The sequence below is a fragment of the Vigna angularis genome, chromosome 11 (assembly GCF_016808095.1).
Source record: "Vigna angularis cultivar LongXiaoDou No.4 chromosome 11, ASM1680809v1, whole genome shotgun sequence".
Lineage (NCBI taxonomy): Eukaryota > Viridiplantae > Streptophyta > Magnoliopsida > Fabales > Fabaceae > Vigna > Vigna angularis.
In genome coordinates this window covers 19,908,813-19,936,132 of record NC_068980.1, presented here as the reverse complement: position 1 = coordinate 19,936,132, position 27,320 = coordinate 19,908,813, and the positions used below count along the sequence as shown (strand labels likewise).

The 27,320-nt window shown below is 38.5% G+C and overlaps 3 protein-coding genes across 13 annotated transcripts; 2 read left to right on the top strand and 1 right to left on the bottom strand.

Moving 5' to 3' along the window:
* Positions 1-780: 780 nt before the first annotated feature.
* Positions 781-4,867, bottom strand: LOC108332366 (molybdopterin synthase sulfur carrier subunit). 11 transcript variants are annotated; one of them, XM_052871262.1, is made up of 3 exons: positions 4,773-4,867; positions 2,233-2,358; positions 781-1,557 (listed from the first exon to the last, which is right to left on the bottom strand). In XM_052871262.1, exons 2-3 carry the CDS (start codon positions 2,279-2,281, stop codon positions 1,178-1,180), a joined length of 429 nt encoding a protein of 142 aa, XP_052727222.1. In that variant the 5' UTR covers positions 2,282-2,358; positions 4,773-4,867; the 3' UTR covers positions 781-1,177. The 11 variants fall into 11 exon arrangements, with proteins under 11 accessions (XP_052727222.1, XP_017423085.1, XP_052727220.1 ...); XM_017567596.2 differs by having other exon boundaries at positions 2,233-2,308; XM_052871260.1 differs by having other exon boundaries at positions 781-1,541; positions 2,120-2,308; positions 4,773-4,859.
* A 3,956-nt stretch (positions 4,868-8,823) lies between these two features.
* LOC108332655 (uncharacterized) lies at positions 8,824-10,038 on the top strand. The gene is made up of 2 exons (XM_017567972.2): positions 8,824-9,201; positions 9,868-10,038. Exons 1-2 carry the CDS (start codon positions 8,824-8,826, stop codon positions 10,036-10,038), a joined length of 549 nt encoding a protein of 182 aa, XP_017423461.2.
* A 12,997-nt stretch (positions 10,039-23,035) lies between these two features.
* On the top strand, positions 23,036-26,324 carry LOC108334263 (uncharacterized). Its single transcript, XM_017570017.2, has one exon. The coding sequence runs from the start codon at positions 23,099-23,101 to the stop codon at positions 26,063-26,065; it is 2,967 nt and encodes a 988-aa protein (XP_017425506.1). The 5' UTR covers positions 23,036-23,098; the 3' UTR covers positions 26,066-26,324.
* The last annotated feature ends 996 nt before the right edge of the window (positions 26,325-27,320 follow it).

Here is a 27,320-nt window from a genome sequence, read left to right as displayed (position 1 = left end):
TATGCACTTTTAATAAAATTTAATATCTTCAATAGAAAAGGTAATTCTTTTCAACACAGTAAAATCTACTTTTTATCATTTGAGAATTAAAGTTTAGAAAAAAATGTGATGATTATTAGTTAATGGTCACTGCCAAAACAAGTATCCTCCATTGAAAGGAATATATATATATATATATATATATATATATGAAAAATATCTGTATACTGTGCAATATATTTTCCCACCTTTTTTATGAATACTAAGTTCTATTTTTAATTCTTATCTTTTGTACTATATTTACTTTGATCTTTAACTTTTTCGATGAAATATGGTATCACTTTCTATGGTATTAATAGTTCATATTTAATGTCTTAAAAATTGTGTTTGTAAAATTAAAATATGTACATTTAGTTAATTTGAGCACAATAAACTTGTTGAATAATTGATAAATTTGGTTGAAAACTTGTTTTGACTTTAACCAAACTGATAGTAAACATTCAAGAAAAATAGTAATAATAACCGTGTATGTACGTCAAATAATATAATCATACAAAAAAACTTGGATAAACCTAACAAGCCCTACCAGACTTATAATTCAGTTCAAATTTCAGTTTTAGGTATCAATTTGGACGTTGCTCTCATCTTTATGAGAGAACCTCCATTCCTAAAAAAAACACTTTTTAAGTGTAAAAAGGACACATATTTATTCATTTCAAGGCATGGACACTTTTCCAATAATAAACCGAAAAAAGGGAAAAGAAAAAACATTTTCCATAAAGCTAAAATAGAATGTCACACTGACAAAAGAAGTTTTCTCATTTTCTCTTGAAGAAAGAAAAGTCTCAATGTTGAATTACAATAAATCTAGCATTAAAATCTATCATTACATTTGTTTTTGTTCACAAATTACAACAGTTCTAATAGTAGGGCAATTTCATAGAGTGCTAAGTTCCCAAGAGGTTGAGCCCTTTCGTTAAATTATTACTTTTTAATTAACTTCATGATTAAACCGTTTACTAAGAAAACTTAGTGGTCTTCACATATATGTTGAGAAAGGTTAACCTCTTGAGATTGCACATCAGTAAAATTACCCTAGATGAGATATAAACTTATCAGCATTTACTCATTCATTTTAATTTCAGAATATTTACTGCAGTACAAAAAGTAGAAGTACCCTGCACTGATATTAAGTTGTTCAGCCACCACTAATTGGAGGTATTATGGCCAACTCATCTGTGTCTTTAACAATGCTCGACTCGGTTGTATACTCCTCATTCAGAGCCAAGACCATACACCCTCTGATTTCTTCTAAATCTGGAAACTTCACAACAAGCTTTTTCAAACAATCATGAGTAGTACTTCCAGATGGCACCTCCAATGGCATCTCACTCAAGCCAGTGAGATCACGTGCTCTAGCAAAAAACAACACTTTTATCTTCACTAGAGAACTTTCCTTCTTGTTCCGAGTGCCATCTTCATCCAAAATCTTAGTATCTCCTTCCATCATATCCCTTTTCTGCTTACAAGTTGTTGGAGACAAACTAGTATGTTTCTGCAAACTGCAGAAAATTAAATCTGACAACACAAATCAATGTTTATTATTTATTTATTCAATGCTAAAATAAATCAGGGGAAACAATTCCACCAAAACCAACTTTGGCTACCAAAAACATTAAAATGAAAAATATCCAAGTCATCTAACTGAAAAAAAAAAATCTATCTATATACAGTGAACATGAGAACATGCTTCTGGAAGTGGATGCCAGTGAAAAGTGTCACAATAGTTTTTTTTTAGGTGGGTGGGGGTGGTTATTGGAGAGCAACCAAATTTATAAGTCAGAAGCTTCCACTAATTTTTATTTGATATGGAAGACATAAAAAAGAAAGACATTTTAATCAAGAACTTGTCTTTATGCCTTTTCCTGTACTTAGATTTAGTGCTCAGCCAAGTATAGGGAAGAATAGAAGCCAAAACGAATAGCATAGTTAGTGGAGGCAAACATTTAGTTATTCATCATTCTTGAGTTCATTCCATTTAAAGGAAATAAATAAATGTTAGGGAAAACAAATGGCAAGTTAAGTTATGAGCAAATGTGCAATTGCTGTTCAGATTACTGAGTAAAAAAATTTGCTGAACCTGGACCCGCTTTCAAAGCAAACTGGTATACAATGGTATGGAATAATGGGCAACCAAGTGCACAAAGCTCCCATTTAGTGGGGTCTTGAAAGGTTACATACAAGCAGCCCTACCTCCTAAAGCAGAAATTGAACCAATGATTTCCAAGCCACAAAGCAGCATCTTTGTTGGTGTGCCAAAGGTCACCCTCTATAAAATATAATGGAATTATAATGTAAAGTTTTGATGGTTTAACACTCCTGTATGTTTAAAACGGCACATGAGTTTGAGTATCTAACGCAAGCAACACATTAAACAGTAAATGCTGTCCAACATTACAATATGTAGACTCAAACTTTACTTAAAAAAGTTACATTGAATGGGAAAAATCAGAAAATTTTAAAAATGAAAGCTCTACTTGTTATTAGATTTACAGAACAATTAACATAACGCAATCTCAGTTAATGTAGCACAGCTTAATATATAAGTGATGGCAGAAACAAGAACTATGCATAAATAGCACTGGTTTCGACAAAAATATGGTATCTAGCATATGGGTCAAGAACTAAAATACTACGTGCTCCACAGTTAAATTGAAGGCTCATATCTAACACTTATAAAATAGAAAAGATCCAAATCTGACATCCAAACGGGTTATGATCGCAATCAAGTGTATTTACCAAAACCATAACACAACATGCAAGTTCAAATTATTTATGAAAAATTTGGAGCAACCTCACATTGATGTTGTAGAGAACCAGTTAGTTGGCTAGATGCTAAGACAAATAAATCGTGATGCACAAATCTCAGTCATACGACTCAAATATAACAAGAATGAGTGAAAACTCTCGTAATGAGACAACTCCATAAAACTGATGCATGAGAGCCTCAAACCAAGAGCACTTTAACTCTGACCTAAAAAACCAACCTTCAATAAAATAATAATTTGAATTTCTCTTCACATGTTATCATCCCCATATTCAACTTCAATTAATTAAATACAGTCAGCTCCAGGTAAAACAAGAACATAAACAAGATAATTATATTAACAGGACAAAGTACCCTTTCAACAACATCACACTTTAAGAACCAAATAAAAAAATTCTCCGGGCACAGTAACAGAAACATCAATAATCATTACCTCCTTCTTTTTCTAAAAGAAAAGGACCAAACCATTCGTCAAACAACTTACAAGCATACACACCCCTATCCCTATATAAATTATTTACACAAAGAATTTCACAAATATAATCGCATCCATTTATCATGCAACAAGACAACAGAACAATAATAAAAAATAAATTAGGCACGAAGTCCAAAACATTAAATTAGGCATCTCACGTTTCAAAAAGTACGAAATGGTCCTTACAGAAACTGGCTCAGATTATTGAAAAAAAACTGCCTAATTCCCAACGGCCCCCATCCCTCTCATAACAAGACACTTTTCTCTTTCCACCTCTCCTGTTATTTTTAGGCAATCTGCCTAAATTCTTCGCTATCTCAGCCAAAAAAAACAAACGGATACCAACAATTAACAAACAAACTGACTCTCGAAACAGGCCCCTGATCAAACTCCTAGCCAATAACTTCTATCTATCACATCAGTAATTGATAGGTTCTTATTATCTGTTCGAAAGTAAAATTGAACTGCCTTTCAGCCTTCACGTGTTACATTAGTGTTATGACATTGGATATATTCAAATCTGCAGAAACTACATACAAACTGCTGCAGTTACTCAATACTCACAAACTCATAAGAAGAAAACAACTAATTTTCAAAGGATTTGTTTCAGGTCTAAATTATACAGTGTGATCTGAAAGTTAAATTTTACTTGTTACTCTAGTTGTTCTGATGACCACCCAAGTACTGTAATTAAATAGTTAGCATTGGTTATTCTTTCATAGCAACTGAAAGGAAGTTGACCTCATTCAGTGTATCTGGATTCTGGAATGCTAAAATAGAATATGATTTGGTTTATATATAAAACCTTTCGTTTAGAACATTACCAAACGAAAAAGAAATATTTGATTTTACAAATTTGCATTTCAACGATTTAGTTCTAGCAATCTTGTAAAATATGGTGAGATTTTGTCACCCATAACATAGACTCATGGTGCCTGGACAGAGTGACATAAGATGTTTGGTAAAAAGTGGTCACATAGATCAGTAATGACCATAATCCAAAGGAAAGGCTTTTGTTTGAAGCTTTCCGGGTTGGAGAGCATTAAGTAGTGTAACTTCAACCTTCCAAGGAAAAGATAATGGTTGAAGATGATGAAAAGGGTATCAGTGATTGTACATTACACACAATTATTATACAAATTATGTTTCTCTCAACTCCTAATGTTATATACAGGGGACATATATGATTAGAATATCGAAAACCATTTTTCAAAGTCCAACTTTGATAATTCATTTCTGCTAACTTTTTCAATGAGTTATAGCACAAGGTATGAATCAATCTCACACCAAAAATTTGTACTAATCAAATTTTGATATAATAATAATTCCACAGAAATGAAACAGAGTGTTTACTCTTCAAACTGAACAACAAAAACCAAACTGAGAGACCTATAAATCAGTATGAGAAACTGAATAAACAAAAACCAAAAACAAAGATCCAAATCCAACATGAACAAGAAAACCCTAAATTAAACGAGATAAGAAACGAACCTGGAGAGAGAAAATGACGTTGGAGAAAGGGATCGTTCGTGAGAGGAAGTCGTCCTGAGAAAAAAATTATTTACCCTGTCAAATTGTTTATCCAAACACGCCGTTAAGTTATGTTATAAGTTTTTCGTAAATAAATATATATTATTATTTTTTATGTAGTTTTATTTATATTATATAAAAAATTAAATTTATTATTTATTATATTGTATCAAAACTATGTTGGAATAAAGAAGATTTAATTATTATAAACACTTATCTCTCAATTGTTGGTTAAATAAGAATAATTTAAAAAAAAATATTTAAAACAAAAAATAGTGATCAGATTGTTAAATGGTTAAAGTAGGATAGTATATTAAACTTTTAAGTAGATTGAATATTTTTTTAAAACGACACGAGATTTGTCTAATTTAGATATATGTTAAAAAACAGTGTAATTTACTTGTTTTAAATTTTCATGAATAAAAAAAGTATTAATTATCACCGGGATGACAATGTTGTGGAAATTTCTACCTGCACCCCAATGTTTTCTTTCTTAATCGTATAATCTCACTGAAATGACTTAGTTAGCCCTTATTAAAAAAGGATTTAAAATCCTAATTTCATTTCAGGTTTTCCTCACGTCATTGTGCACCTCCATTGGTTCCATCGTGTGTAAGAAGCCCGTCTTGTTTACCTCCACTTGTCCATCTCATTGTAAAATTTGTCATGTAAAATTGTAGTTTGGATTGTAAAATTATTAATGTAAAATAATTTGGAATATAACTTGCTTTCCAAATTATCTTCAATATTTATATTATGGAGCGTATAATTTGAAATATAATTTATATTTTAGATTGTTTTTAAAATTTGTATTATGAATTGTATAATTAGAAATATAAATTTGTATTACAGAACTTATAATCTATAATGTAATCTACGTTCTATATTATCTTTTAAATTTGTATTACGCATTGTAATATCCAAAATGTAAATTTGAATTATAAATTGAATAGTCCATAATGTAATTTGCATTCTGAATTTTCTTCCAAATTTACATTACAAATTTGGAATGTAATTTTGCATTACTAATTGTATAATTGGAAATACATATTTGCTTTTCGATTTATACAATTTGGAATGTATATTTGTATTCTAAATTATACAATCTATTATGTAAATTTACATTTTATATTTGACAATTTAGAATGTGAAAAATCAATATTTCGTATTGTGCAATTCAGAAGAAGCAGCTTTGAGTAAGGATTTTCTACCTAATATATTTTAGAGTTTGTTACCTTGTTCATTTGTGTGTATGTTAGATCTTGGAGAGAATGGTTGGATTGTTTGATTTTAAATTGCTTGATTTAGTTTAATATGTGTTAAACGTTGTTGAATTAAAATTTGGATTTGATTTGTGAAACATTAAGGGTGGATATATGAGTTTGTATCATTAGCTTCTCACGATCCACTTTAAATTGAATTAATAGATTTTGATTAGGACAATAAAAACACTCATTAGAGCTAATGGTATAATTTGATACATAAATTTCATTTATGATTTTATGTAGATTTGTTGGGCAAGCCAAACCTCAATTGAACTAGAGTTAAAACTAGGATAACACAAAGCTTCATGACCTATCAATTGTTAGGTTAGTCAAAGCTTACAGGGCGAGTTTGATTTAAACAAGCTCCTAAAGCATGAGTCACAAGGCGAGTGAATGACTCATTTAGCGAAAGTAAATTTCGAAAATGGTAGAGAGGTAGGGGATATTTGGTCATTGAGCGAGTCTAACTTCGTTGGGTAAATTTATATGTTTTTTATTCTTGAACTTGACTCATTAGGCAAGTCACCTATTTATTGAACAAGTACATCCTCGGTGGTAACTTGCTAAGGGAGCAAGTGAATTCACTAAGCGAGTTTATGATGTTTAATAAGTATGTTTGAATTTTGGAAAGTTTAATGAGAATTACCAATATTATGGAATGACTATGGTTTTAAGAAATTGAAAGTATATTGAAATAGTTAAATGATTAGTATTGAGATGTTGTGTGCATTGTATGGATATGGTCCTTCCTAAAGAAAAATGTCATTGTAGTTAGTCTAGTGTTACACATTTAGTAGAGATTCATATTGTGAAGTCATCCTAACTCTACTAGACTCAGACTCTCATAGAGAATGAAGTTTAAGTGAAGAAAGTTAATACAGATTCCTATAGTGAGATTTAGGACATGAGACTCCACGTCCAATAAGTAAATTAACCTTGTGACAAGAAATTAAGACCTAGTAAATTTAGGTTAATATTAATATTTTATTTAATGATTACATGATAGGTGCATGACTTTATATGCATCTTACTCAATACATAAATATTCCATAATTGGATCTATATTTATAAAAAGTAATGAAATGAGAATGTATCTTATACGAGTATGTGTGAATTGATATTTTTATTTAAATATGATTTTATAACATATATATATATATATATATATATATATATATATATTTTGGTAGTTTACCTATAATTGTTGTTTTCTAGTTTGTTTTTACTATTATCATTTTCTATGTTAAGCAAACAATTATGTATATAGTAGAGGAGATCAACAATAGGATAAATCTTTGTATAAAATATGTGATACTATTACTAGTTTCATATGTATAAAACATTTTTCAATAATGTGACACATACACATATCGAAAATTGTGACATCCGATTAAAAGTAATATACTCTAATTTGGATGTTACATGATAGACTGAGACCTTACATTATTTTGAAATGTTTCACTCATAACATAATTCATTTATCTAAATCAATTTAGTTAACTAATTAAAATTAACTAGTTCTCTTTTATCTTAATATTTGAGGTAACTTAATAATTAGATTTTTGAGATAATTTAATAAGTAGAGAAAATGAAGCAAGTCCAAATTATTATTAAGATATTTATCTCAAATAAAATATATTTATATAATCTTATATTAATCATAAATACATAAAATCTGACAACGAAATAAATAACATGTTATAAAAGAAAATGTACCATATGGACCGGGCGGTCCGAAAGCAACACCGATACTTATGTGATTACCGGCGTTTCTTATGCCGACCGTTCATCATTCCGCTCAGGTGAGTAATGATGGTCTACCGTACGGGCGGCAGAGCAAGACCGGCCAACCACTAAACTGGGTCATTAAGACTGAGGTTAAGGTAAATAATAATTAGAGCTATTGGCTAGAATTGGGCCGTGATTAACTTTTCACTAATCCCAAGCCCATAGCGAAAACTATAAATACGAGTCAAAGGTAAGTGGTAGACATGTTGCATTTACTGCATATTCATTATTATTTCATCGAATCGCCAACAGTTTTCGTACTAACTTTGGCATCGGAGAATCTTTGACAAGTTCCCCCTCGAACGGAAGAGTGGACAACGGAGCTTGAAGCGTTATCGGACGACTTGAAGACCAATTATGGAGGAGCATCGGACGCTGCCGAAACCCTTCCTAGAAGACTGATTGTGCAGAAGTTTGGTGACTTAGCCCCAAATAACCGAAACATTTTGGCGTCCATCATAGGGTCAAGTTACTTGAAAAACCCAATGGTGACCACGAGAAACATGAGTATGGACGATCCAGTGGAGATGATATGAGTGTTACAGCAGAAGATGGAGGAGATGCAACAGCGTCATGAGGAGGAACTCATAGCCGTCAGGGCCGAGTGTTCGACACGCCTTGCCCGAGAAGGTCCGGGAGAAAAGGGGGAAGGAGAGAAGGCCAAGGAGAGAGGCAAGGCTGCCATTGAGGATCAAACCGAACATAGCAGTGGGCTGGACAAAACGTGGAAACCCACAGAGCTGGAGGTCGAGGGAAGCAAAGCTAAATCTGTGCACGCAGAGAGTGCCGTAGGGGACAAGTAGTTGGTAGTGAAGACTGAGTCCTCGACAATGCTATTACTCCCCTTCGTCCAGGCAATCATGGACGTCTAGATATCGGAGCACTTCGTCCCGCCTCAGTTCAAAATATATGACGGGACAATGGACCTAGAGGCCCACATCAAAACCTTTTTGAACGCAATGGCGTTCCGGACAGGCAACGACGCCATTTGGTGCCGAGCGTTCTCATTATCATTGGAGGGGGAGGCGCTCGAGTGGTTTAACTCCCTCCCTCCCAATTCCATCGAGAATTTCGCTGGACTGCAGCGTTTGTTCAATCAACAATTCGCCAGCAGCAGTACTCAAGACTTGACCGTCTTCGAGTTGGTCACTCTGAAACAGGGAAATGAAGAAACTTTAAGAACATTCATGGATCACTACCAAAAAATCGTCCAACGAGTGAAGGGCTTGAGCCCGGAACTCTCCTTACATTACATCCTTCTCGCCCTCAGGCCCGGACCGTTTAAGGACAATGTCTGCTGGTGGGCGCCCAAGACCATGGAAGAACTACAGGAGAGGGTGGCTGACGAAATAAGGCTGGAGGAAATGAAGCTGTCGTATAAGAAGAAAAGTCACGAGAAAGGGGGGGGGGGGGGGGGGGGGGGGGGAAAGAACGAACGGGGAGAATTCGGGTGGCCAAGTTGGGAAGCCTAGGGGATTCAAGCAAAGAGAAGCACCCCGAGGATCACGATTCCAACAATACACCCCATTGAACGTCCCCAAGCAAAGATTTTCCAAGAAGCTTTGAGCGCGGAATTAATCCCGGATCCGAAGAGGCGACCCATGCCGCTAGGGGCGGACGCTAATAAACACTGTATGTATCACAAGAACATGGGTCACACCATAGAGGAGTGTGTAACCCTAAAGGATAAGATCAAAGAACTAATCCGTGCATGGCAGCTGAAAAAATATGTTTGGATCGACCGCTCCCACGTGCCCATAGATCGACCCAGCTCACGGCAGACCAGCCTTAGGAAACCCGAGAGGCACAGAAGGTCCAAAAACGATCGAACCGACCACTCGCGATCCGAGAGGCGACGAAGTAGAAGCCATAGTAGGAGCCACGATCGTCCCCTGCAAGGACACATCAATACCATATATGGTGGTTTCGCCGGAGGAGGATCTTCCTCATCCACCTGAAAGCGTCATGTGTGGGCTTTACAATCTGTTCACTTGGTGGACAAGGCACGGAGGATGATGCCCCCCATCGCGTTTTCGGATGAAGACTTTCACACCCCTGATCCTGATCAGGATGACCTGATGGTAATAACGGCTGAGATTGCCCGGTACGATGTGAGCAAGGTACTAGTGGACCAGGGGAGCTCAGTAAACATCCTCTACTGGAAGACTTTCTAGCAGATGGACATACCAGAAGACCTGATCGTCCCATATAACGAGTAGATCATAGGTTTTATAGGTGAGAGGGTAGACACTAGAGGATATGTGGATTTGCACACAAGGCTGGGGACCAGCCGCCACAGCGAGGAAAAGAAGGTCAAATACTTGTTGGTGGAGGCGAATACCTCCTACAATGTACTACTGGGTCGGCCGTGCCTGAACGCCTTTGCAGCGATCGTATCAACCCCCACCTCACGATGAAGTATCCCTCGGACAAAGGGACAATCTACACCATCTGGGTGGACCAAAACACGGCTAGGGAATGTTACGCCGTAGGCCTGAAGCTTCACACCCGCATGGTGAGAAGGAGGACGGGTGGTTCTGAGGTGGCTATGGCCGACCTTGACCCAAGGGCGAACACGAAAGATCGGCTGGAGCCCCTCGGGGAGACGTAGCCGGTCCTTATAGGGAAGGACGTTTCCTAGACCACCGTTATGGCCTGGGGCTAGAACCCGAGTTGGAGCGGGAAATTCGGTCCGTGCTATGGAAGAATCACAACTTATTTGCGTGGACAACTGCTGATATGCCAGGGATCCACCCATCGGTCATGTCACATAAGTTGGCCTTATTCAAGGAAGCGTGGCCAGTGGCGGAGAAGAAGCGACGAATGGGGGAAGAAAAGAGGAAAGCCATAGAGCAGGAGGTCGGGAAGTTGAGGGATGCCGGGTTTGTCAAAGAAGTGACGTACACCACTTGGCTCGCCAACGTGGTAATAGTGAAAAAGGCCAGCGGAAAATGGCGAATGTGCACCGATTACACCGACCTCAACAAAGCTTGCTCAAAGGAATCTCATCCCTTGCCGAGCATAGACGCCTTAGTGGACGGAGCCACCGGCCACCGGGTGTTAAGCTTCCTAGATGCGTATTCCGGGTACAATCAGATACCCATGTATGGGTCGGATCGGGAAAATACGACATTCATCACTGAGAAGGTAAACTTCTGTTACAAAGTTACGCCATTCGGCTTGAAGAATGTCGGGGCCACCTATCAGTGCTTGATGGATAAAATCTTCGCAGAACAGATCGGCCGGTGCATGGACGTGTATGTCAATGATATGGTCGTTCGTTCACCAAACGAACGATTTCATGTGAAGGACTTGGAAGAGGTGTTCCGGCAGGTTAGAAGGTACGAGATGCAGCTAAATCCAGCCAAATCCACGTTTGGAGTTGCCACTGGAAAATTCCTGGGTTTCATGCTCACGGCCCGGTTTATTGAAGCCAGTCCTAACAAATATGCGACCGTGTTGGAGATGCAGAGCCCAATCACTCTTAAGGAGATCCAAAGATTGGTCGGTCGGCTCACGGCTCTATCGCGATTCATTCCCAAGCTGGCCGAGAGGAATACCCCCAAACTTACAACTTTGCTTGTCCTCAAGCAAAAGTACTTCACCTAGTAAACAATTCAATCACAATGGTCTAGCAACTTTAAGCACAGTTTCAATCAAATAAACAAAATCAATCATGCTTGCTCAACTTATAAATCACATTCAAGAGACAATATAGTCTTAGCAAACTAAACTTCAATCATGGTGCTCACAAATTCAAAGTCACAAGATAGATGCAAGTGATAGATCAACAAACATGGCAAGTTGTTTTCAATGAGTGCATGGAACCAATCCTCACCAAGGACAGTGTTTCACTCAAGCACAATGGTGTATAAGGATGTGTGTCTAACTCTCAAATATCACAATGTTACACAAATCAACTTTGCCTTTTGTTTCAACAATTTCAAACACATTAACAAACAAGTTACATCACAAGGACTTTGATTGGCTTGTATTGTGGCTGGGCTAAGAAGAAAAATTGGTTTTTCTGGACAACAAAGCACCTTGAGATAAGAGACCAAACAAATTAGTTCATGATATCGCATAATATCTCTTTTTCTCCAAAATTGAATAAACCACTCTCAACTTATTTCCCAACTCTTTTTCATTGAATTCATGTTTTTGTCTTTCTTCTTCTTCTTTCTTCTTTTTCTTTCTTTTTAACTCAACTTATTGTTTTTCTCAATGCTCCCCTTTTGACAAGAAGAACTCCCCCAAACTTAGACCATTCTCCTCATCCTAACATATATGTTCATCTCAACTCAAGGTAAGGAGGCTAAGGATTTTTCAATAGGCTTAAGGTTTCGGGAATGAGAAAGTTTTCTTTAAGGTTCAAAGGTTATACATTGGCTTTTAGGTTCAAAATGTAGAAGAGGTGGAAGAACAAGATGGCCTTGATCCTTTGTAACATGCAAGTAACTAGTTCAAATAGAGAAACTCAGGCAAAATCAACTGTGATTCCAAAGTAATAACATTCATCAATAAACTCTGAGGCACAACATCTCACAGGTTCACTCAAGGTTCCAAAATTTGATAAACATCATGCCAAGAATATTGATCACAATTAAAGCTAAGCATCTATCTAAACATATACAAGCAACCACAATCTCTGTTCAACAGGCTCAACCACATAATCTCAATTAGATTTTCAAAACAATTCTCATGGATAAAGAGCAAGCACAACAGATTTGTATTCAATTCAAGCATAACTAATGATTCACTCAAATCACCAGACCAATTGCACAAGAACTATCCACTAGGCAAGTCAAAAAGAAATCCAAAAACAAAAAAAAAAACTGAAAGCAAATAAGACTGGAAATTAAAACTGAAAAACCGAATTAAAATGGACTCTTTGCAGCTCCAGCAGTGTAAGACACTAGCTTCACTTTCATCTGCAACATCTTCCTCCCACAATAGCTTATACTCCGCAACTGCTCCACCTCCCCCATCAGTAGGGGCCTGGCCCCCAGGCCATGCTACACGAGCAGCAAAATTTTCAAGTCATAGGTTGCTCTGCTCTAGCCTGGCTCATAGGTTGGCCAATGGTGGTTCCAAACTTGTTAAGTCCTTAGGAAGATCTTATCCTGTAACAACAAAGCTCAAAGCAAACTTAGTATCTCATAGTCAACAACTGGAGAGAAGAATCCATAAAACAAACTAAAAGAAATATGCAAAAGAAAGCAAAGAAACAAAACAATGAAAGCCAAAACAAACAAAGACAAAAGTACAAGAACAAAGAGGGAAGTCTTAGAATTAAGCTTCCCAAAGGTACCACAACACAAAAAGGTATAAAAACACATCAAAAGGAGTGTGTTAAAGAGTGCAAAAGAATGGGAAACTCATCATAAATCAAGAAAAAAAAAAGTGCAGAACCAGAATTTTTGGTGCTGGGCGCCCCTGGTGCAGCTCGCGCTCGGGCGCCCCTCAGCAGGGGGCGCTTGGGCGCCACTCGGTCAAGTTGGTGCAGGATGGCCCTCGTGCAGCTCGCGCCCGGGCGCCCCTCAGCCAGGGGGCGCTTGGGCGCCATATTAGTTTTCTGCATAATGCAGATTTCTGCGAAATTGGCCACTCACCATGTGATTTTTGGTTCCAGACCTTCATTCAATGCACTCACACACCAAACAAGCTAAAACTAACCTAATACACTTATACAAACCATAAAAACAACATCAAAACTCAAAAATCAACTAAAATGCAACAAGTCACATAGTCAAAACATAAGCCAAAAATGCAAATAACACAAAAATCACACAAACACAAGTAAAATAGGTAATAAAACTGGGTTGCCTCCCAAAAGCGCTTGTTTAACGTCATTAGCTTGACGGATTACTCAATGAAGTGCAGATTTTGTTGTTGGTGTGCTCCTTTCACCAACTCCTCTTGAATCACTTTCTAGCCACCAAATCAACTCTCAAAGCTTCAATTCTTCTTTTTAGCCCTTCCACTACCTTGTCATACTCAAACACTCAATCCTCTTGATCAACTTTGGCTTGCTAGGCTTGAGTTCCTTGTCTCTCATTAAAGGGTGGTGGTGAGTAGTCTTTCTCTTTTCTTTCTCCCTTTCTTCATCTTTCACTTAGCATTTGGAGCATTTTCAAGGGAGGAAGAATTTGGGGCAGCTTGTGATGCTCAACATAGTTGTCTCCTTGTGTCCTATAATTCCTTCAATCTCAGGGTCTTCATGATGCTTTTGAGGCTGCAGTCCTCCTTGTATGAACATCTCCCTGCATACACTTAGACACAACTAGGCTAAAGCCACAAATTAGCCCAAATAAAAGTGAAAATCTATTTACAACAAAAGAGTTAGTTCTATATACAAAATCAAGTCTACATAAGTTAGAAACCTCACAAAAGTCTAGTATTGACACGAGTCCCCGGCAACGGCGCCAAAAACTTGATGAGGCCCAATTTAACTTGTTAGCCGTTGCTAGGACTCGGGTTCAATCCCCAAATCCCCGGCAACGGCGCCAAAAACTTGTTAGCTCAAAAAATACTTGTTGGGCTCGATTTCGGCAAGTGCACCGAATCATTCAAGTAATAAACCGGTAAGACCGGGTATCGTTTTCCCAAGAGACTCGTAATACTAGAGAATTGTGCGATTAACAACTCATATAGACTCAAGAACATAACATCGATTTACAGAACAAGTGCAGAAATGATAAATTCATACATAATTACAAGGTTGGACTTTGGTATTGAAGGCACTTGGAAATGGAAAAGACTAGAAATGGTATGAAATGACATTGTTAAGGTTAGTTTTCACCAAAGCACTCTTGTGTAAAACCAATTTCGTCTCCTCTCTATCAATTTACTAAAGTCAATCCACTAAAACACTCTAGCCCTAATTCCTTAGGTGAAAGAGCCTAGGTTTTCCTTATCAAATCCCAATTCCTTGGCAATCTAACAAGCAAAACCCGCATTAAAGAGCTGGGATCTAAGACAACATGTGAATCATCTTCCATTCCTAGAATCAATGACCCACAAGGACTTTTATTTCAGTTCAAGATTTCATCTTACGTTCCCATAATCCATAAAACCCCAAAATCAAGCCATGAACGTTCCCATTACATGCAAGCTTTAAGATTGGAAACAAGAATACTAGCAATTGATAGAAAAGGCATATATATAATCAAATCATTCAACAATTACACAAGAATTCAAAGGCTACAACTAATCCCAACAAGATGGGTTTGGTTCTCCATTTCCATGGAGAACCCTAAAGCTTACAACATGAAAGATGGAAGAAGAAGGAGAACCCAAGAGGAAGAAGGGAGTGTTCCCACGAACCCTAGCAGCCCTCCAAGCTCTCCTCTCAGTGAAATCGCGCCTCCAAATGACCAAAGACCCTTTCCCCTTCGCGTTTTAGGGTTAAATAGACACATCAGCAAAAGTCGCGCTCGGGCGCCCTCTGTCAATCGCGCCCGGGCGCGAGACTCTCTGGAAAGGCACGCCCGGGCGCCCCATTTTCGCGCCCGGGCGCGAGACTCTCTGGAAAATTGAAAACTGGCGAAAAGTCGCGCCCGAGCGCGAGCCTCTCGCATTTGGACGAACGTCCTTCAATCTGCATGGACGAGCGTCATCTTCTGCATGGACGAGCGTCCCTCGTGTCTGGACGAACGAGCGTCCTTTCTGCAACTTGGACGAGCGTCCTCTGCCTGGCTGGACGAGCGTCCACTTCTGCCTGACTGGACGAGCGTCTGCTTCTTGGACGAGCGCCCGCTGCCTCTGGACGAACGTCCTCCTCTCTTGGACGAGCGCCCGCTTATGGGACGAGCGTCCTCCTGGACGAGCGTCCTCCTGCCTGGACGAACGTCCACTGTCCTGGGACGAGCGTCCTCCTTCCTTGGACGAGCGTCCGCTTGACTGGACGAGCGTCCTCAATCTGGGACGAACGTCCTCCAGCTCCTGGACGAGCGTCCGCTCGTGCTTCCACTCTGGACGAGCGTCCGCTCGTGCTTCCACTCTGGACGAGCGTCCGCTCTTCTGCCTTCTGGGTGAGCGTCCGCTCTCCTGGGACAAGCGTTCTTGCACTGCTAATGGCATTTCTTCGTTCTAATTTCTTGGTCCAGTTCTATCGTTTGTTGGAGAGTCTTCCAAGCTCATTTTTAGCTACAAAATAAGGGATTATTGATGAAAGTACATCAAAGTAGCCAAAAACACAAATATATAGAAAACAAGACAAAACAAGAGGATTAAGCAAGTTATAAGTTAGAAAGGAGTTGATTTTGCTACTAAAATGATGCTTAAAATATGGTAAAATTTAGCATTATTAGAGGGTCAATTCGGTGCTTCGCAAGATGAAGAAGGGATCAGCCGTTGAGTGGGATGCTGAATGCGAACAGGCATTTCAGGACGTCTAGACCATTCTGATGAACCCGCTGGTGATGAACCGTCTGACGCCAGGCGAAGACTTGTAGATCTTTTTAGGCTTGTATGATTCGGCAATCAGCACAGTAATAATGCAAGAACGACCTGAGCCGCCCTTCAAGAAGCCGAGACACGATATCAACAAGTTGAAAAGGTCGCTTTGGCCTTGCTGAATGCATCTAGAAGGCTCAGGTCATACTTCTAGAGCCCCTAAGTGGTTGTTAGGATCAACTTCCCAATCTCCAAGATTTTGTGAAAACCAAACCTAACGGGATGCATGGTGGCATAAGCTGTCGAATTATCGGAATTCGGCCTGTGCTAAGAACCAAGAGGATCAGTTAAAGGCCAACATTTGGCCGATTTTGTGGCATAATTCCCCCAGGCGTTCAACGATGAGTGAAATCTATACGTCGACAGGGCATCCGGAAGAACAGTGAGCGGGGCTGGCATAGTCTTGGAGGGCCCGAACGGATTCTTGTTGGAGCACTCCTTGATCTTTAAATTCAAGGTTTCCAACAATCAAGCAGAATACGAGGCCTTGGTGGCCGGCCTGGAACTGGCAAGAGACATGGGGGCACGAAAGGTCGTGTGCCGAACAAACTCCCAGCTTGTTGTCAGTCAAATGAATAGCGAGTTCCAAGTGAAGGAGGAACAAGTCCTCAGATATTTCCACTGAGCAACTGCCTTGGCGAAACTATTCGACAAAGTCGACATCCGGCACATCCCCGAGAGGACAACACCCAAGTGGATATGTTGTCTAAGCTAAGCTCGGGAAAAGAAAAGGGCCAGTTGACGACGATTATACGCCAAGTTCTACTGCAACCGTCGGTCGAATGCTTGACGGTGTTGAATGTTGAAGTTGGAGACTGGCGAACGGAGATCAAAGCGCTAATGACCCAATAAGATGCAGGACAATCCATTAGGCCGGCGGACGCTAAAAAGATCGTCCGCTACCTTATGGTAGGGGACGACCTATACCGGAGAGGATTTTCCACCCCTCTCCTCAAGTGTCTCGGGAAGTAGGAAGAGCGATATGTTATGGACGAGCTCAATAATGGAGTTTGCGGTTTTCATACCGGTCGTCGGGCTCTGAAGGCCTGGATACTAAGGGTCAGGTACTACTGGCCAACTATTAAGGAAGACACTAAGGTCTTTACCCAGAAGTGCCTCAACTGCCAGGTCCATGCCAACAACGCTCACGCACCACCCTACACCTTGCACACCATGATGTCACCCCGACCGTTCGCACAATGAGGTATGGTTATCGTTGGACCATTCCTGATAGGCCAGGCACAGAAGAAGTTCCTTCTTATAGCAATAGATTATTTCACTAAGTGGGTAGAGGCTGAACCCTTAGCGACCATAACGAGATTGCAAGTTCAGAAATTCTGCTGAAAATTGGTATGTCGGTTCGATCTTCCTCGGACGATTATCGCGGACAACGACCGATAGTTCATCGATAAGAAGTTGGCCGAGTTTTAAAAGGACTTGGGGATTAAGCACGTCACCAATTCGGTGGAACATCCTCAGATGAACGGTCAGGTGAATGCCATGAATAAGACCATAGTGGCTGCCTTGAAGCTCGTCCTGAGCTACCAGTATTTGCTCCATGGCCTCCTGAAGATCATCACTGACCTTCTTTTTGGCAAGAAGCTCAGCTTGAACATGCTCGACGCCCCGGTGGTTAGCAAACTCCCTCAAATACCATGCTAGAGAAGCCGCCCGGGTGGACATTTCCAGCATGGCATTAGTCAGCTTCCCCTCAGACAACGACTCAATTAACGCCTTTTGTGACGAACTCATATGGAAATTCGTCTGGTCACTCATATTGAAGGCGGTGCTGAAGACCCCATCGGGAAGCAGTCGGGAGGAAGACCCTTCCTTATCCTTACGTCCCCTCTTTGAAGAAGACTTATCCTCCTCTTTGTGTACTTTCCTCTTCCTAATGAGGGGCTAGGCAAAGGTAGTGGCCGCTTCAGAAGAAGGATCCACAAATATGGTCAGGGGATCATTTCCTACCGCAGCAATGGTGCCCCCAAGAACGATAACTGGAACAGCCTGGGAGCTGGTCGGAGGAACGATAACAACGGGAGCAGGGTGAGGACCGGTCGGAGGAATTGTCGGGATACGACTGGTGGAAGAAGATCGCTTGATGAGGGGAGGACAGCGTGCGGTAGGAGTGGCCCATTCAAGGGTAGTGGAAGAAGTAGCGTCGGCTCCTTTCCTCGAAGCCATAAAGTTGGATTTGCGGGGAGGAGGAGTAGACATGACATCTGGCAAAAACAACCAAATTCAGCTACGTTAACACCAACATACTAAAAAGCAAAATGAATATAAAATACCATACCGAACGCCTTTTGTTCACAATCCTCATGACGAAGGCATTCGACTAAGTTACGGGCAGAGAGACGGTGGGGGAGAGCGTTGATGGTCCGAACGACCTCCAAATCAACCGGGCTAAGCACATCAATCATATACGCTTTTATTTTCCTAGGATTCCTTGTCCAATGAAAAGGGAACAAGGGATTTCCTGTCGCATCATGGAACTCGTGACGGTCGACCTCGTCAATAATGACTTTAAAGAATTGGTCCTTGAAATTCTTATATGAATCAGAGAAAGGAAGGAAGAGAGTCCTATCTCTGACGAACGTCAAGGAAACCTAGCCACCCTTCCGGAGCGGGCGAACTTCAAAATAATGGAAGAAAACTGGGATTATCGGATTTACACCAACCACCAAACACACAACCAAAAATGCTTGGACGACCGCCCAAGAATTCAGATGTAGCTGAACAGGGGCGACATTCATTTCTCGGAGAACGACCATTTGAAACTCCGTAAACTGTACCCGAACACAGAGTTGACTGAAAATATTGGTGTACATGAAGAAGAAGTCGTCCGGACTCGTTTCCTTCCCGTGATAGACTCGCTCATTCTGTAGGCTGACTCTCACTCAAATCAGCCGGTACTCCTCTACGTCTCGGACGACGTATAGCCGGCCGACTCTCCATGATAGTGCCTTTTTTGTAGCATACTCCGACGCAAACAAGCTGGCATCATGAGGTTCCCAGTCATACCCCGGAATGACAGCTCCTGTATCGCCTGACTCTAATGGCGAGCCATCCACAAGAATACCACCCTTGAGAAGATGGAAAGGTATCTCATAGATGATCCGCTTATCCGCCTCGGCAGGGAAATTAGGCTCTGGTCCGGAGAGTGGACGGACTCTTCCAAGAAGGAGGACGACACTGAGCTTGGAGAAGAACCACACTCGCCATCACCACCCATCGACCTCCCGCCATCTTTGCCCGACGACTCCGAAGAAGACTCAACATGGACGATCGCCATTTATTACTTGAAGGAAAATGAATGCTCTGAACTTGAAGAAGGAGAAAGTGAAAATGACAGTGTCCCTTCTCCCTATTTATAGGAGAGATTTTTGTAACTGTCAAGGCATCCATACCGTTAAAAACTATCATGATTGACGATCTAGATGCGAAGCCGCTTCAACTTCTGCCTCTCGACACGTGACACGTGTGTTTCTGCCCAAATCAAATTCCAAAAATCATTAAGCACAAGCCCAACAAATTCGGCCCAAAGGCCAAGATGGGAGCCATCCAGCCCAACCATTAACAAAGACAGATGGTCAACAAACGGAGTCCCCACACCCACTATCGAGATTTCACCCGGTCCTAAACCTAACGTTCACTACGTGCACTAGGGCTTGGGGGGCTTGTGTACCATATGGACCGAGCGGTCCGAAAGCAGCGCCAAGACTTATGTGACTACCGACGTTTCTTATACCGACCGTTCGTCCTTCCGCTCGGGTGAGTAATGAAGGTCTACCGTACGGGCGACGGAGCAAGACCGACCGACCGCTAAACTAGGTCATTAAGACTGATATTAAGGTAAATAATGATTAGAGTTATTGGGATGGAATTAGACCGTGATTAACTTTTCACTAATCCCAAGTCCATAGCAAAAACTATAAATATGGGTCAGAGGTAAGTGGTAGACAAGTTGCATTTACTGCATATTCATTACTATTTCATCGAATCGCCAACAATTTCTGTACTGACTTTGATATCGAAAAATCTTTGACAAGTTTCCCCCATACAGAAGAGTGAACAACAGAGCTTGAAACGTTACCAAAACCAATTGTGGAGGAGTGTCGAACGCTGTTGAAACCCTTCCTAAAAGACCGACTGTGTAGGAACTTGGTGACTTAGCCGCTAATAACCGAAACAGAAAATAAAACTTATTAAAAAACTATCTGAAGACAATATGTAAAATAATCTTAACATTTTATGAAAAGAATAATAAAAATAGAACCGAAATATGTTTTTATGAAATAAATTACTTAGTAATTAAAAATTAATTTATATACTAGCAATGCATTTTACCACTTTTCAAAACTATCTTTCCTAAACATGGTGTATTACCTTTATTACCATACTAGGTTCTAAGATAAATATAGTATCATGATAGAATATCATATGAAATAAAAATATTATATTAAGATACATTTAATTAGATTTAAACCGTTCAAAACGAAATACAATAAAATTTGTAGTTTTTATGAAATTACGAGTGTTTGGTTGACCAGTCGTTGGTCCAATTTCCAATAGATTCTCTTTTCAACTACAGTACTATACCAACCTAATAATTTTCTAAATTTCAAAAATTAAAATCATTAAATCTCGCCAGGGGATAAATGCATCTTCGGAATAAATTCGAAGCAAATTTTCTAAGTATATTTAGATTAAATCGAATTAAGGAATGATAATATTGTATAAATAAATTAACTTTATTTTGGTATGATAATTTATAAATTATATAAAATAGTATATTATTATAAAAATAATTATTATAGCCATAAGTATGATTTTTTTTAAGTTTAATAAAAATATTTTTTTGAAAAAATATATTTTTTATAATTTGAATAATCCCTTTAAATTAACTCAGAATCCGTATTCAATTATTTCAATAGAAAACAGTTGGATATAAATTTTGAAATATTAAATATAAATTATATTGGATTGATTGAATTAGGTCTAATACTGCTCTAATTATTTTCTTGTGAGAAAATTTTTCATTTTCTTTTCAATTACAAATAATTTTTCTTATATTTGCTAAAAAAATATTAAAATGTTTTTCTTCATGTAATCTAACAGTTTTTTTTTTGTTTTCTTAATTTTTAGCCTTACTTCTTAAAATTGTCAAAATGTTTATTTTAAGAAATCATTAAATATAATGTTTAAGATCGGTGAAATTTTGAAAATCATAATTTTTTAGATTTAATTATTGAAATGCATTACAAATATTTTGAAAATAGTTGTAGTAAAATTTTTGGTGAAAAAAAATCAAATTATCTTAATTTATTTTAAACTTAACTTGGTGGTTGAAAGATAAAAAGTTTAAGACCTTTACTGACAAGAATATGCTTCCATTTGAATGTAAAATCTACACTTTGTCAGACTCTAGTACATATTTTAACAATAACTAATGTAAAGAAAAAAAATTAAAAAAGAATGAAAAAGGTTAAAATAAATAAAAAAAGTAGAGTAAAAGAAAGAAATGTGATTTTATATGGATGATGATATGACTAAGGTTGTGAGCACATTACTAATTTCGTGAGACAAATTATTTTAAAAGATTATTTTTTTCGTAATGTTATTTGAAAAATATAAATATATAATATTATTATAATACAAAGTTCAATTATCCAATTAATTGGAAACTTAAAATAGGTGTTATGAAGAAAACTTTGGTGTTTGTGCAAGTGACAACTTTAACTGCAGATGTTTTGATTTACAGCATGTGAAGATACAGAGCCAATTGAATAGGACAAAATGAAAATTGCACTATACTGCATTAAACTATTAGCATTGATTCTGCCATTAAAAGAACTTATAGTATTGAAATACTACACCATACTTGCTTTTCTTTTTCTTGTTTTCATTAATTGTTATGTGTGCATTTGTTTTGGCAGAGAAAACAATATTATATGATCAATTCAAACTTGGGAGAACCCACCCCCATGTTAGATACTCTGCACATCTTCATGAAGGAGAGAGAAAAGGGTACCCTGGACCTTGACAAGGGCCATTTCTTCTCTTCCTTTCAAAGGGTACCCTGAAGTTGAAGTTGAAGTTGAAGCAGATGCAGAGAAGTAAAGGGCATTGAAAGTTTTGTTTTTTCAGCAAAAAAATGGTAGAAAATGAGGTAACTTCATTGTTTTCAGAGCAGAAGTGTTAGCATTATCATAAAAAAGATTGGCTTAGTGATGTGAGAGTGACTTACATTTTCTGTGCTGATATTGTTGCTGTTTCCTTGCCACAACAGTAGTTGCGTGGCCAAAACTGGAAGCTGAAACTCATCTCCCCACTTTAACATTCAAGCATACACCTTGGATGCTTCACAACTCACACCACAACAGTCAGTACAACTGCTATTGTTGTAGTACAACACACAGCTTCAGATGCTAAAATCCAAGTGATGAGTTTGTTTACCACATGCAGAACTCTTGTGTCTTAGCCTTTTACTGTTGGATTGCATTTATGTTTCCAGGACCAAACAAATGCTGTAGGGTCACAATCAGTGCCACACAGATACATTATTCAGGTTTTGGGCATTCTAGCTGCAAATAATAGGTTTTTTAAGACCTACCATGCCCCACATAAACAATAGAAGAGCCTTTGCTAATTATTAAGAAACAAGTGTTGCAGAGTGTAGAGTGTAGAGTAATATGCTATGTATATCCATAGTGAGATCTAGCCTAAAGGCCACTAAAACTGCCGTTGTTAGCCATCTTTGAAGAGTTTTTATTCATGGAAAGTGAAAGAGAGGACAACAACAACGGCACTGATTCAACACACGCTGCCATCTCTAGCACACTCAAAATTAAGATTTTGAGCTGCAGCAAAAGTGGGGAGAGTTTAGACAACTCAAACTTACCTTCACCAAACATAAACAATGGCACAGAGTCATCACCATATGGTTCTCCTCTTGTGTCACCACCTTCATCAGCATTTGTTTCTGCATTGCAGTCTCCATATATATCTCCAAGGGCCATTATACCAGACCCACCTAACGGATCTCCTTTGGAAAACCAACCACCACTACTGACAATAACCACTTCCACCACCAACCCTTCCACCCCTGAAGATGTGCCTAGCAGTTCCTACACTCCCCCTTCTGATCAATATGAGTTCTCTGATGACCCTGCTGACACAAGGCTAAAGTATGTGACATGTGTTCCTGAACCGGCTCCTCCACGCATTTCATTCTCATTTCCAGTCCCTAGAATTTCCTTTGCAAAAGGTCCTATCTCACCTGCTACCAATGCCAAACTCAGAAGCTGTGATGTCTATATTGGATTCCATGGCCAGAACCCCAACTTGGTGCGCTTCTGCAGGTGGCTTAAGTCTGAGCTTGAGCTTCAAGGGATCGATTGCATGCTTGCTGATAGAGCAAAGTACTCAGACAGTCAGAGTCACGAGATTGCTGATGGAGTCATTTGCTCAGTGGCTTTTGGAGTGGTGGTTGTCACAAGTTCCAGCTTCCTCAACCATTTTAGCATGGAGGAGGTGAGATTCTTTGCTCAAAAGAAGAACTTGATTCCCCTCTTGTTTGACACTGGACCTGCAGAGATTATGGCTCTTCTTAACTGCAAATCAATTGACAAAGAATGTAAAGAGGCAATAGATGGACTTATGAAGTGCAATGAATTCAATATAGAGGCCAATGATAGTAATTGGCGAAGCTGCATAGCGAAAGCTGCGGGTATTTTAAGAGCAAGACTTGGTAGGAAGAATGCTGAGCAGAAGGATAATGTACAAGGACTTGGGAACTTACCCTTTCCAAGGAACACATACTTTGTAGGAAGAGAGAAGGAGATTATGGAGATTGAGGGTCTTTTTTTCGGTCGAGGGAATTGCATGGAACAAGTACAAGATCATTGTAGGGTATTCACCAAAGGAGAAGCTAGTGGAAGTGGACAATCTGAAGGCCTTGCAGATGAGGAAAGTGAACCAGTGATAGCAAGGTGTGGGAGGTATATCAGTCTAGAGATGGGGAGAAGCAAAGAACCAACTTTAGAGGCTTGGGTTGAACCGATCATGGGAAACAACTCTTTGAAGAGGTTGAAGAATAAGAAGTCAAAGAGTGGAAGCTACAAGAGCGTGTGTAGCAGTGTGATTTGCATTAATGGGGTTTCTGGGATTGGAAAGTCAGAGCTGGCACTAGAATTTGCTCATAGATACCACCAGAGGTATAAAATGGTTTTGTGGGTTGGTGGTGAAGCCAGGTATCTGAGGCAGAACTTATTGAACTTGTCTCTGAATTTGGGACTGGATGTTGGTGCTGATTCTGAAATGGAAAGGGGTAGGATTCGTAGCTTTGAGGATCAAGAATTTGAGGCATTCAAGAGAGTGAAGAGGGAACTGTTTGGTGAGACTCCTTACTTGCTGATAATTGACAATCTTGAGACAGAAGTGGAATGGTGGGAAGGGAAGGATCTGTATGACTTGATACCAAGAAACACAGGAGGAACACACGTGATTGTTACAACAAGATTGTCCAAAGTAATGAGCTATGATACAATTCAGCTTCCACCTTTGCCATTATCTGATGCAATGATTCTGATGATAGGAAGAAAGAGGAAAGAGTATTCCGCAGATGAGATAGACCTGCTTGAAAAAATCAATGAGAAACTTGGAAGGTTGAGCATTGGTTTGTGGATGATTGGTTCACTGTTGGCTGAACTTTCAATAGGCCCTTCTTGTCTCTATGAGGCCATTAACCAGGTGCCACTCGATGAAGATTCAAACTCTTGCTACATGAGCATTGCAGAAGGGCAATGGTGCAAGAGCAACCCTTTTCTCATGAAGACCCTTCTCTTTTGTTTGGAAACTTTGGAGAAAACTAAAGCTAAAGGGAACCTCTTGGCCTTAAGAATGCTGCTTGTAAGTGGCTGGTTTTCCCCCTCTCCCATTTCATCCACTTTATTGGCCAATGCAGCAAAGAGTATTCCTACAGTAGAAAGCCGTCTAAAGAAGTGGACCAAATCTCTGAGCCTAACAACAAGTTGTTTATCACCACGGACGTGGAAAAATGAAGAAGAACCAGCAATGATTCTTGTGAAAATGGGACTAGCTAGAAGGGCTAATCAACATGATGGATGTTGGCTTCATTTCCACCCCATAACACAAGCATTTGCCAAAAGAAAAGGTGGTTTGCAATATGCCAAGGCTGCAATTCAAGGAGTGAGGAAAATGGGAAGCCAAGTTAACTCAGATCATTTATGGGCCTCAGCGTTCCTTGTTTTTGGGTTCAAATCGGAGCCTCCCCTGGTGCAGCTGAAGGCAATTGACATGGTTTTGTACATCAAGAGAACAGCTCTTCCTCTAGCAATTCAAGCCTTCACCATTTTCTCAAGATGCAACTCATCCTTGGAGCTCTTGAGGGTGTGCACCAATGCTCTTGAGGAAGTTGAGAAGTCTTTTGTGTCTCAAATCCAAGATTGGTCTTCCCATGGTTCAGTTTGTTGGAAAAGGAGGCTGCAAAGAGGCCAAAAAGTAGATGAATATGTGTGGCAGGATGTGACCTTGTTGAAGGCAACACTACTGGAGACAAGAGCAAAGTTGCTAGCAAGAGGAGGGCATCTAGACAGTGCCAAGGAACTGTGCAGAACATGCATCAGTATCAGAACTGTGATGCTTGGCCATAACCATGCACAGACCTTGGCTGCTCAAGACACATTGGCAAGGTTGGTCAGAATGAGGAGCAAGATATGATGATGAGAGTATGTTTGTTGTGTCATCACTTTTACTGTTAAAACTTCATACAAAAACACCATCAGTGAAGTTGTGTAAATGTTACTGTGGCAATAAGCATTACTGTGTATGAATGTACTACTAATATTCCTTCTCTGCCTCAAAAAAACAACCATTACTGTGCCAAAATTGTTGTTCTTTGTTAGAGGCATTTACTGTAATGTTGGAGAAAACTACAGTGCCAATGGAAAATCTAATAGTTGTTTTGAAGCACTATCACATTAAATTTTGAAAGTGAAAAAAATGCAAAGTATGTCCCTCAAAGTGATATCTTACAATCACTTTAATCCAAAATTTTAAACTGTAGTTTTTCTTTTAGTTCAATAATTTTAATTTCATTTTTACTTTCAATAATAATATTTTTATATTGTGTATTTTACTATTACTATATTTTTTAAAAATCTTAAATTTTGAAATAAATTAAAATTTGACATTTATTTTAAGTAAAAATCATACTTTCACAATACTGAAAAATAATAAATAATGTAAATATTGCAATGGTTGCGATATTAAAAATACTGAAAATAGCAATAAAATAAAATTTTCAAATATGAATATCAATAACTTGAATTATAATGTTTGAATAATAAAATAATAAATATCATAATAATATAATAGTTAAAGTAAGCAATACAATATAAAAATAACCAAGAAAAACGATTAAAATAAAAAAATATTATTTATTATTATATCTTGAAGCTAAACTGTGGGAATAATAAATATTATAAACAGTATTAAAGTCAAAAGGATTATGTAATATAGAAATATCAAAATAAATAAATTTATTATCTTTCAAGATCAGTTTGCCATCAATAAATGGATGAAATAAAATAAAATTCTACCTTATGGGTAGAAGAAGAAGAAATGATAGCATCTTACCTTAGGAATAAAAAATTATCTTATGATATGTTCAAGTTGGAAATGTTACATTCACGTAGGAATTAAAATAGATATAAAATAACTTCCAATTTTCACAACATTTTATTTTTAACTAAAATGTTAAAAAAAAACACTCCAAAGAATTAAAAATCTTTATCAAACTTTATTTATGAAAATAATTTTTAATATTAGTCACATGAATATTATTCTAAATATAATTAAATCTGCTTATGAACAAAAAAAGACTTGTTCCATGGCCAAGAGGAATGCATATATATTGTACATATAATGGTCAAGTGAATCTGCTTGTTTAGTTGAAGATTATATAAAAAAAATT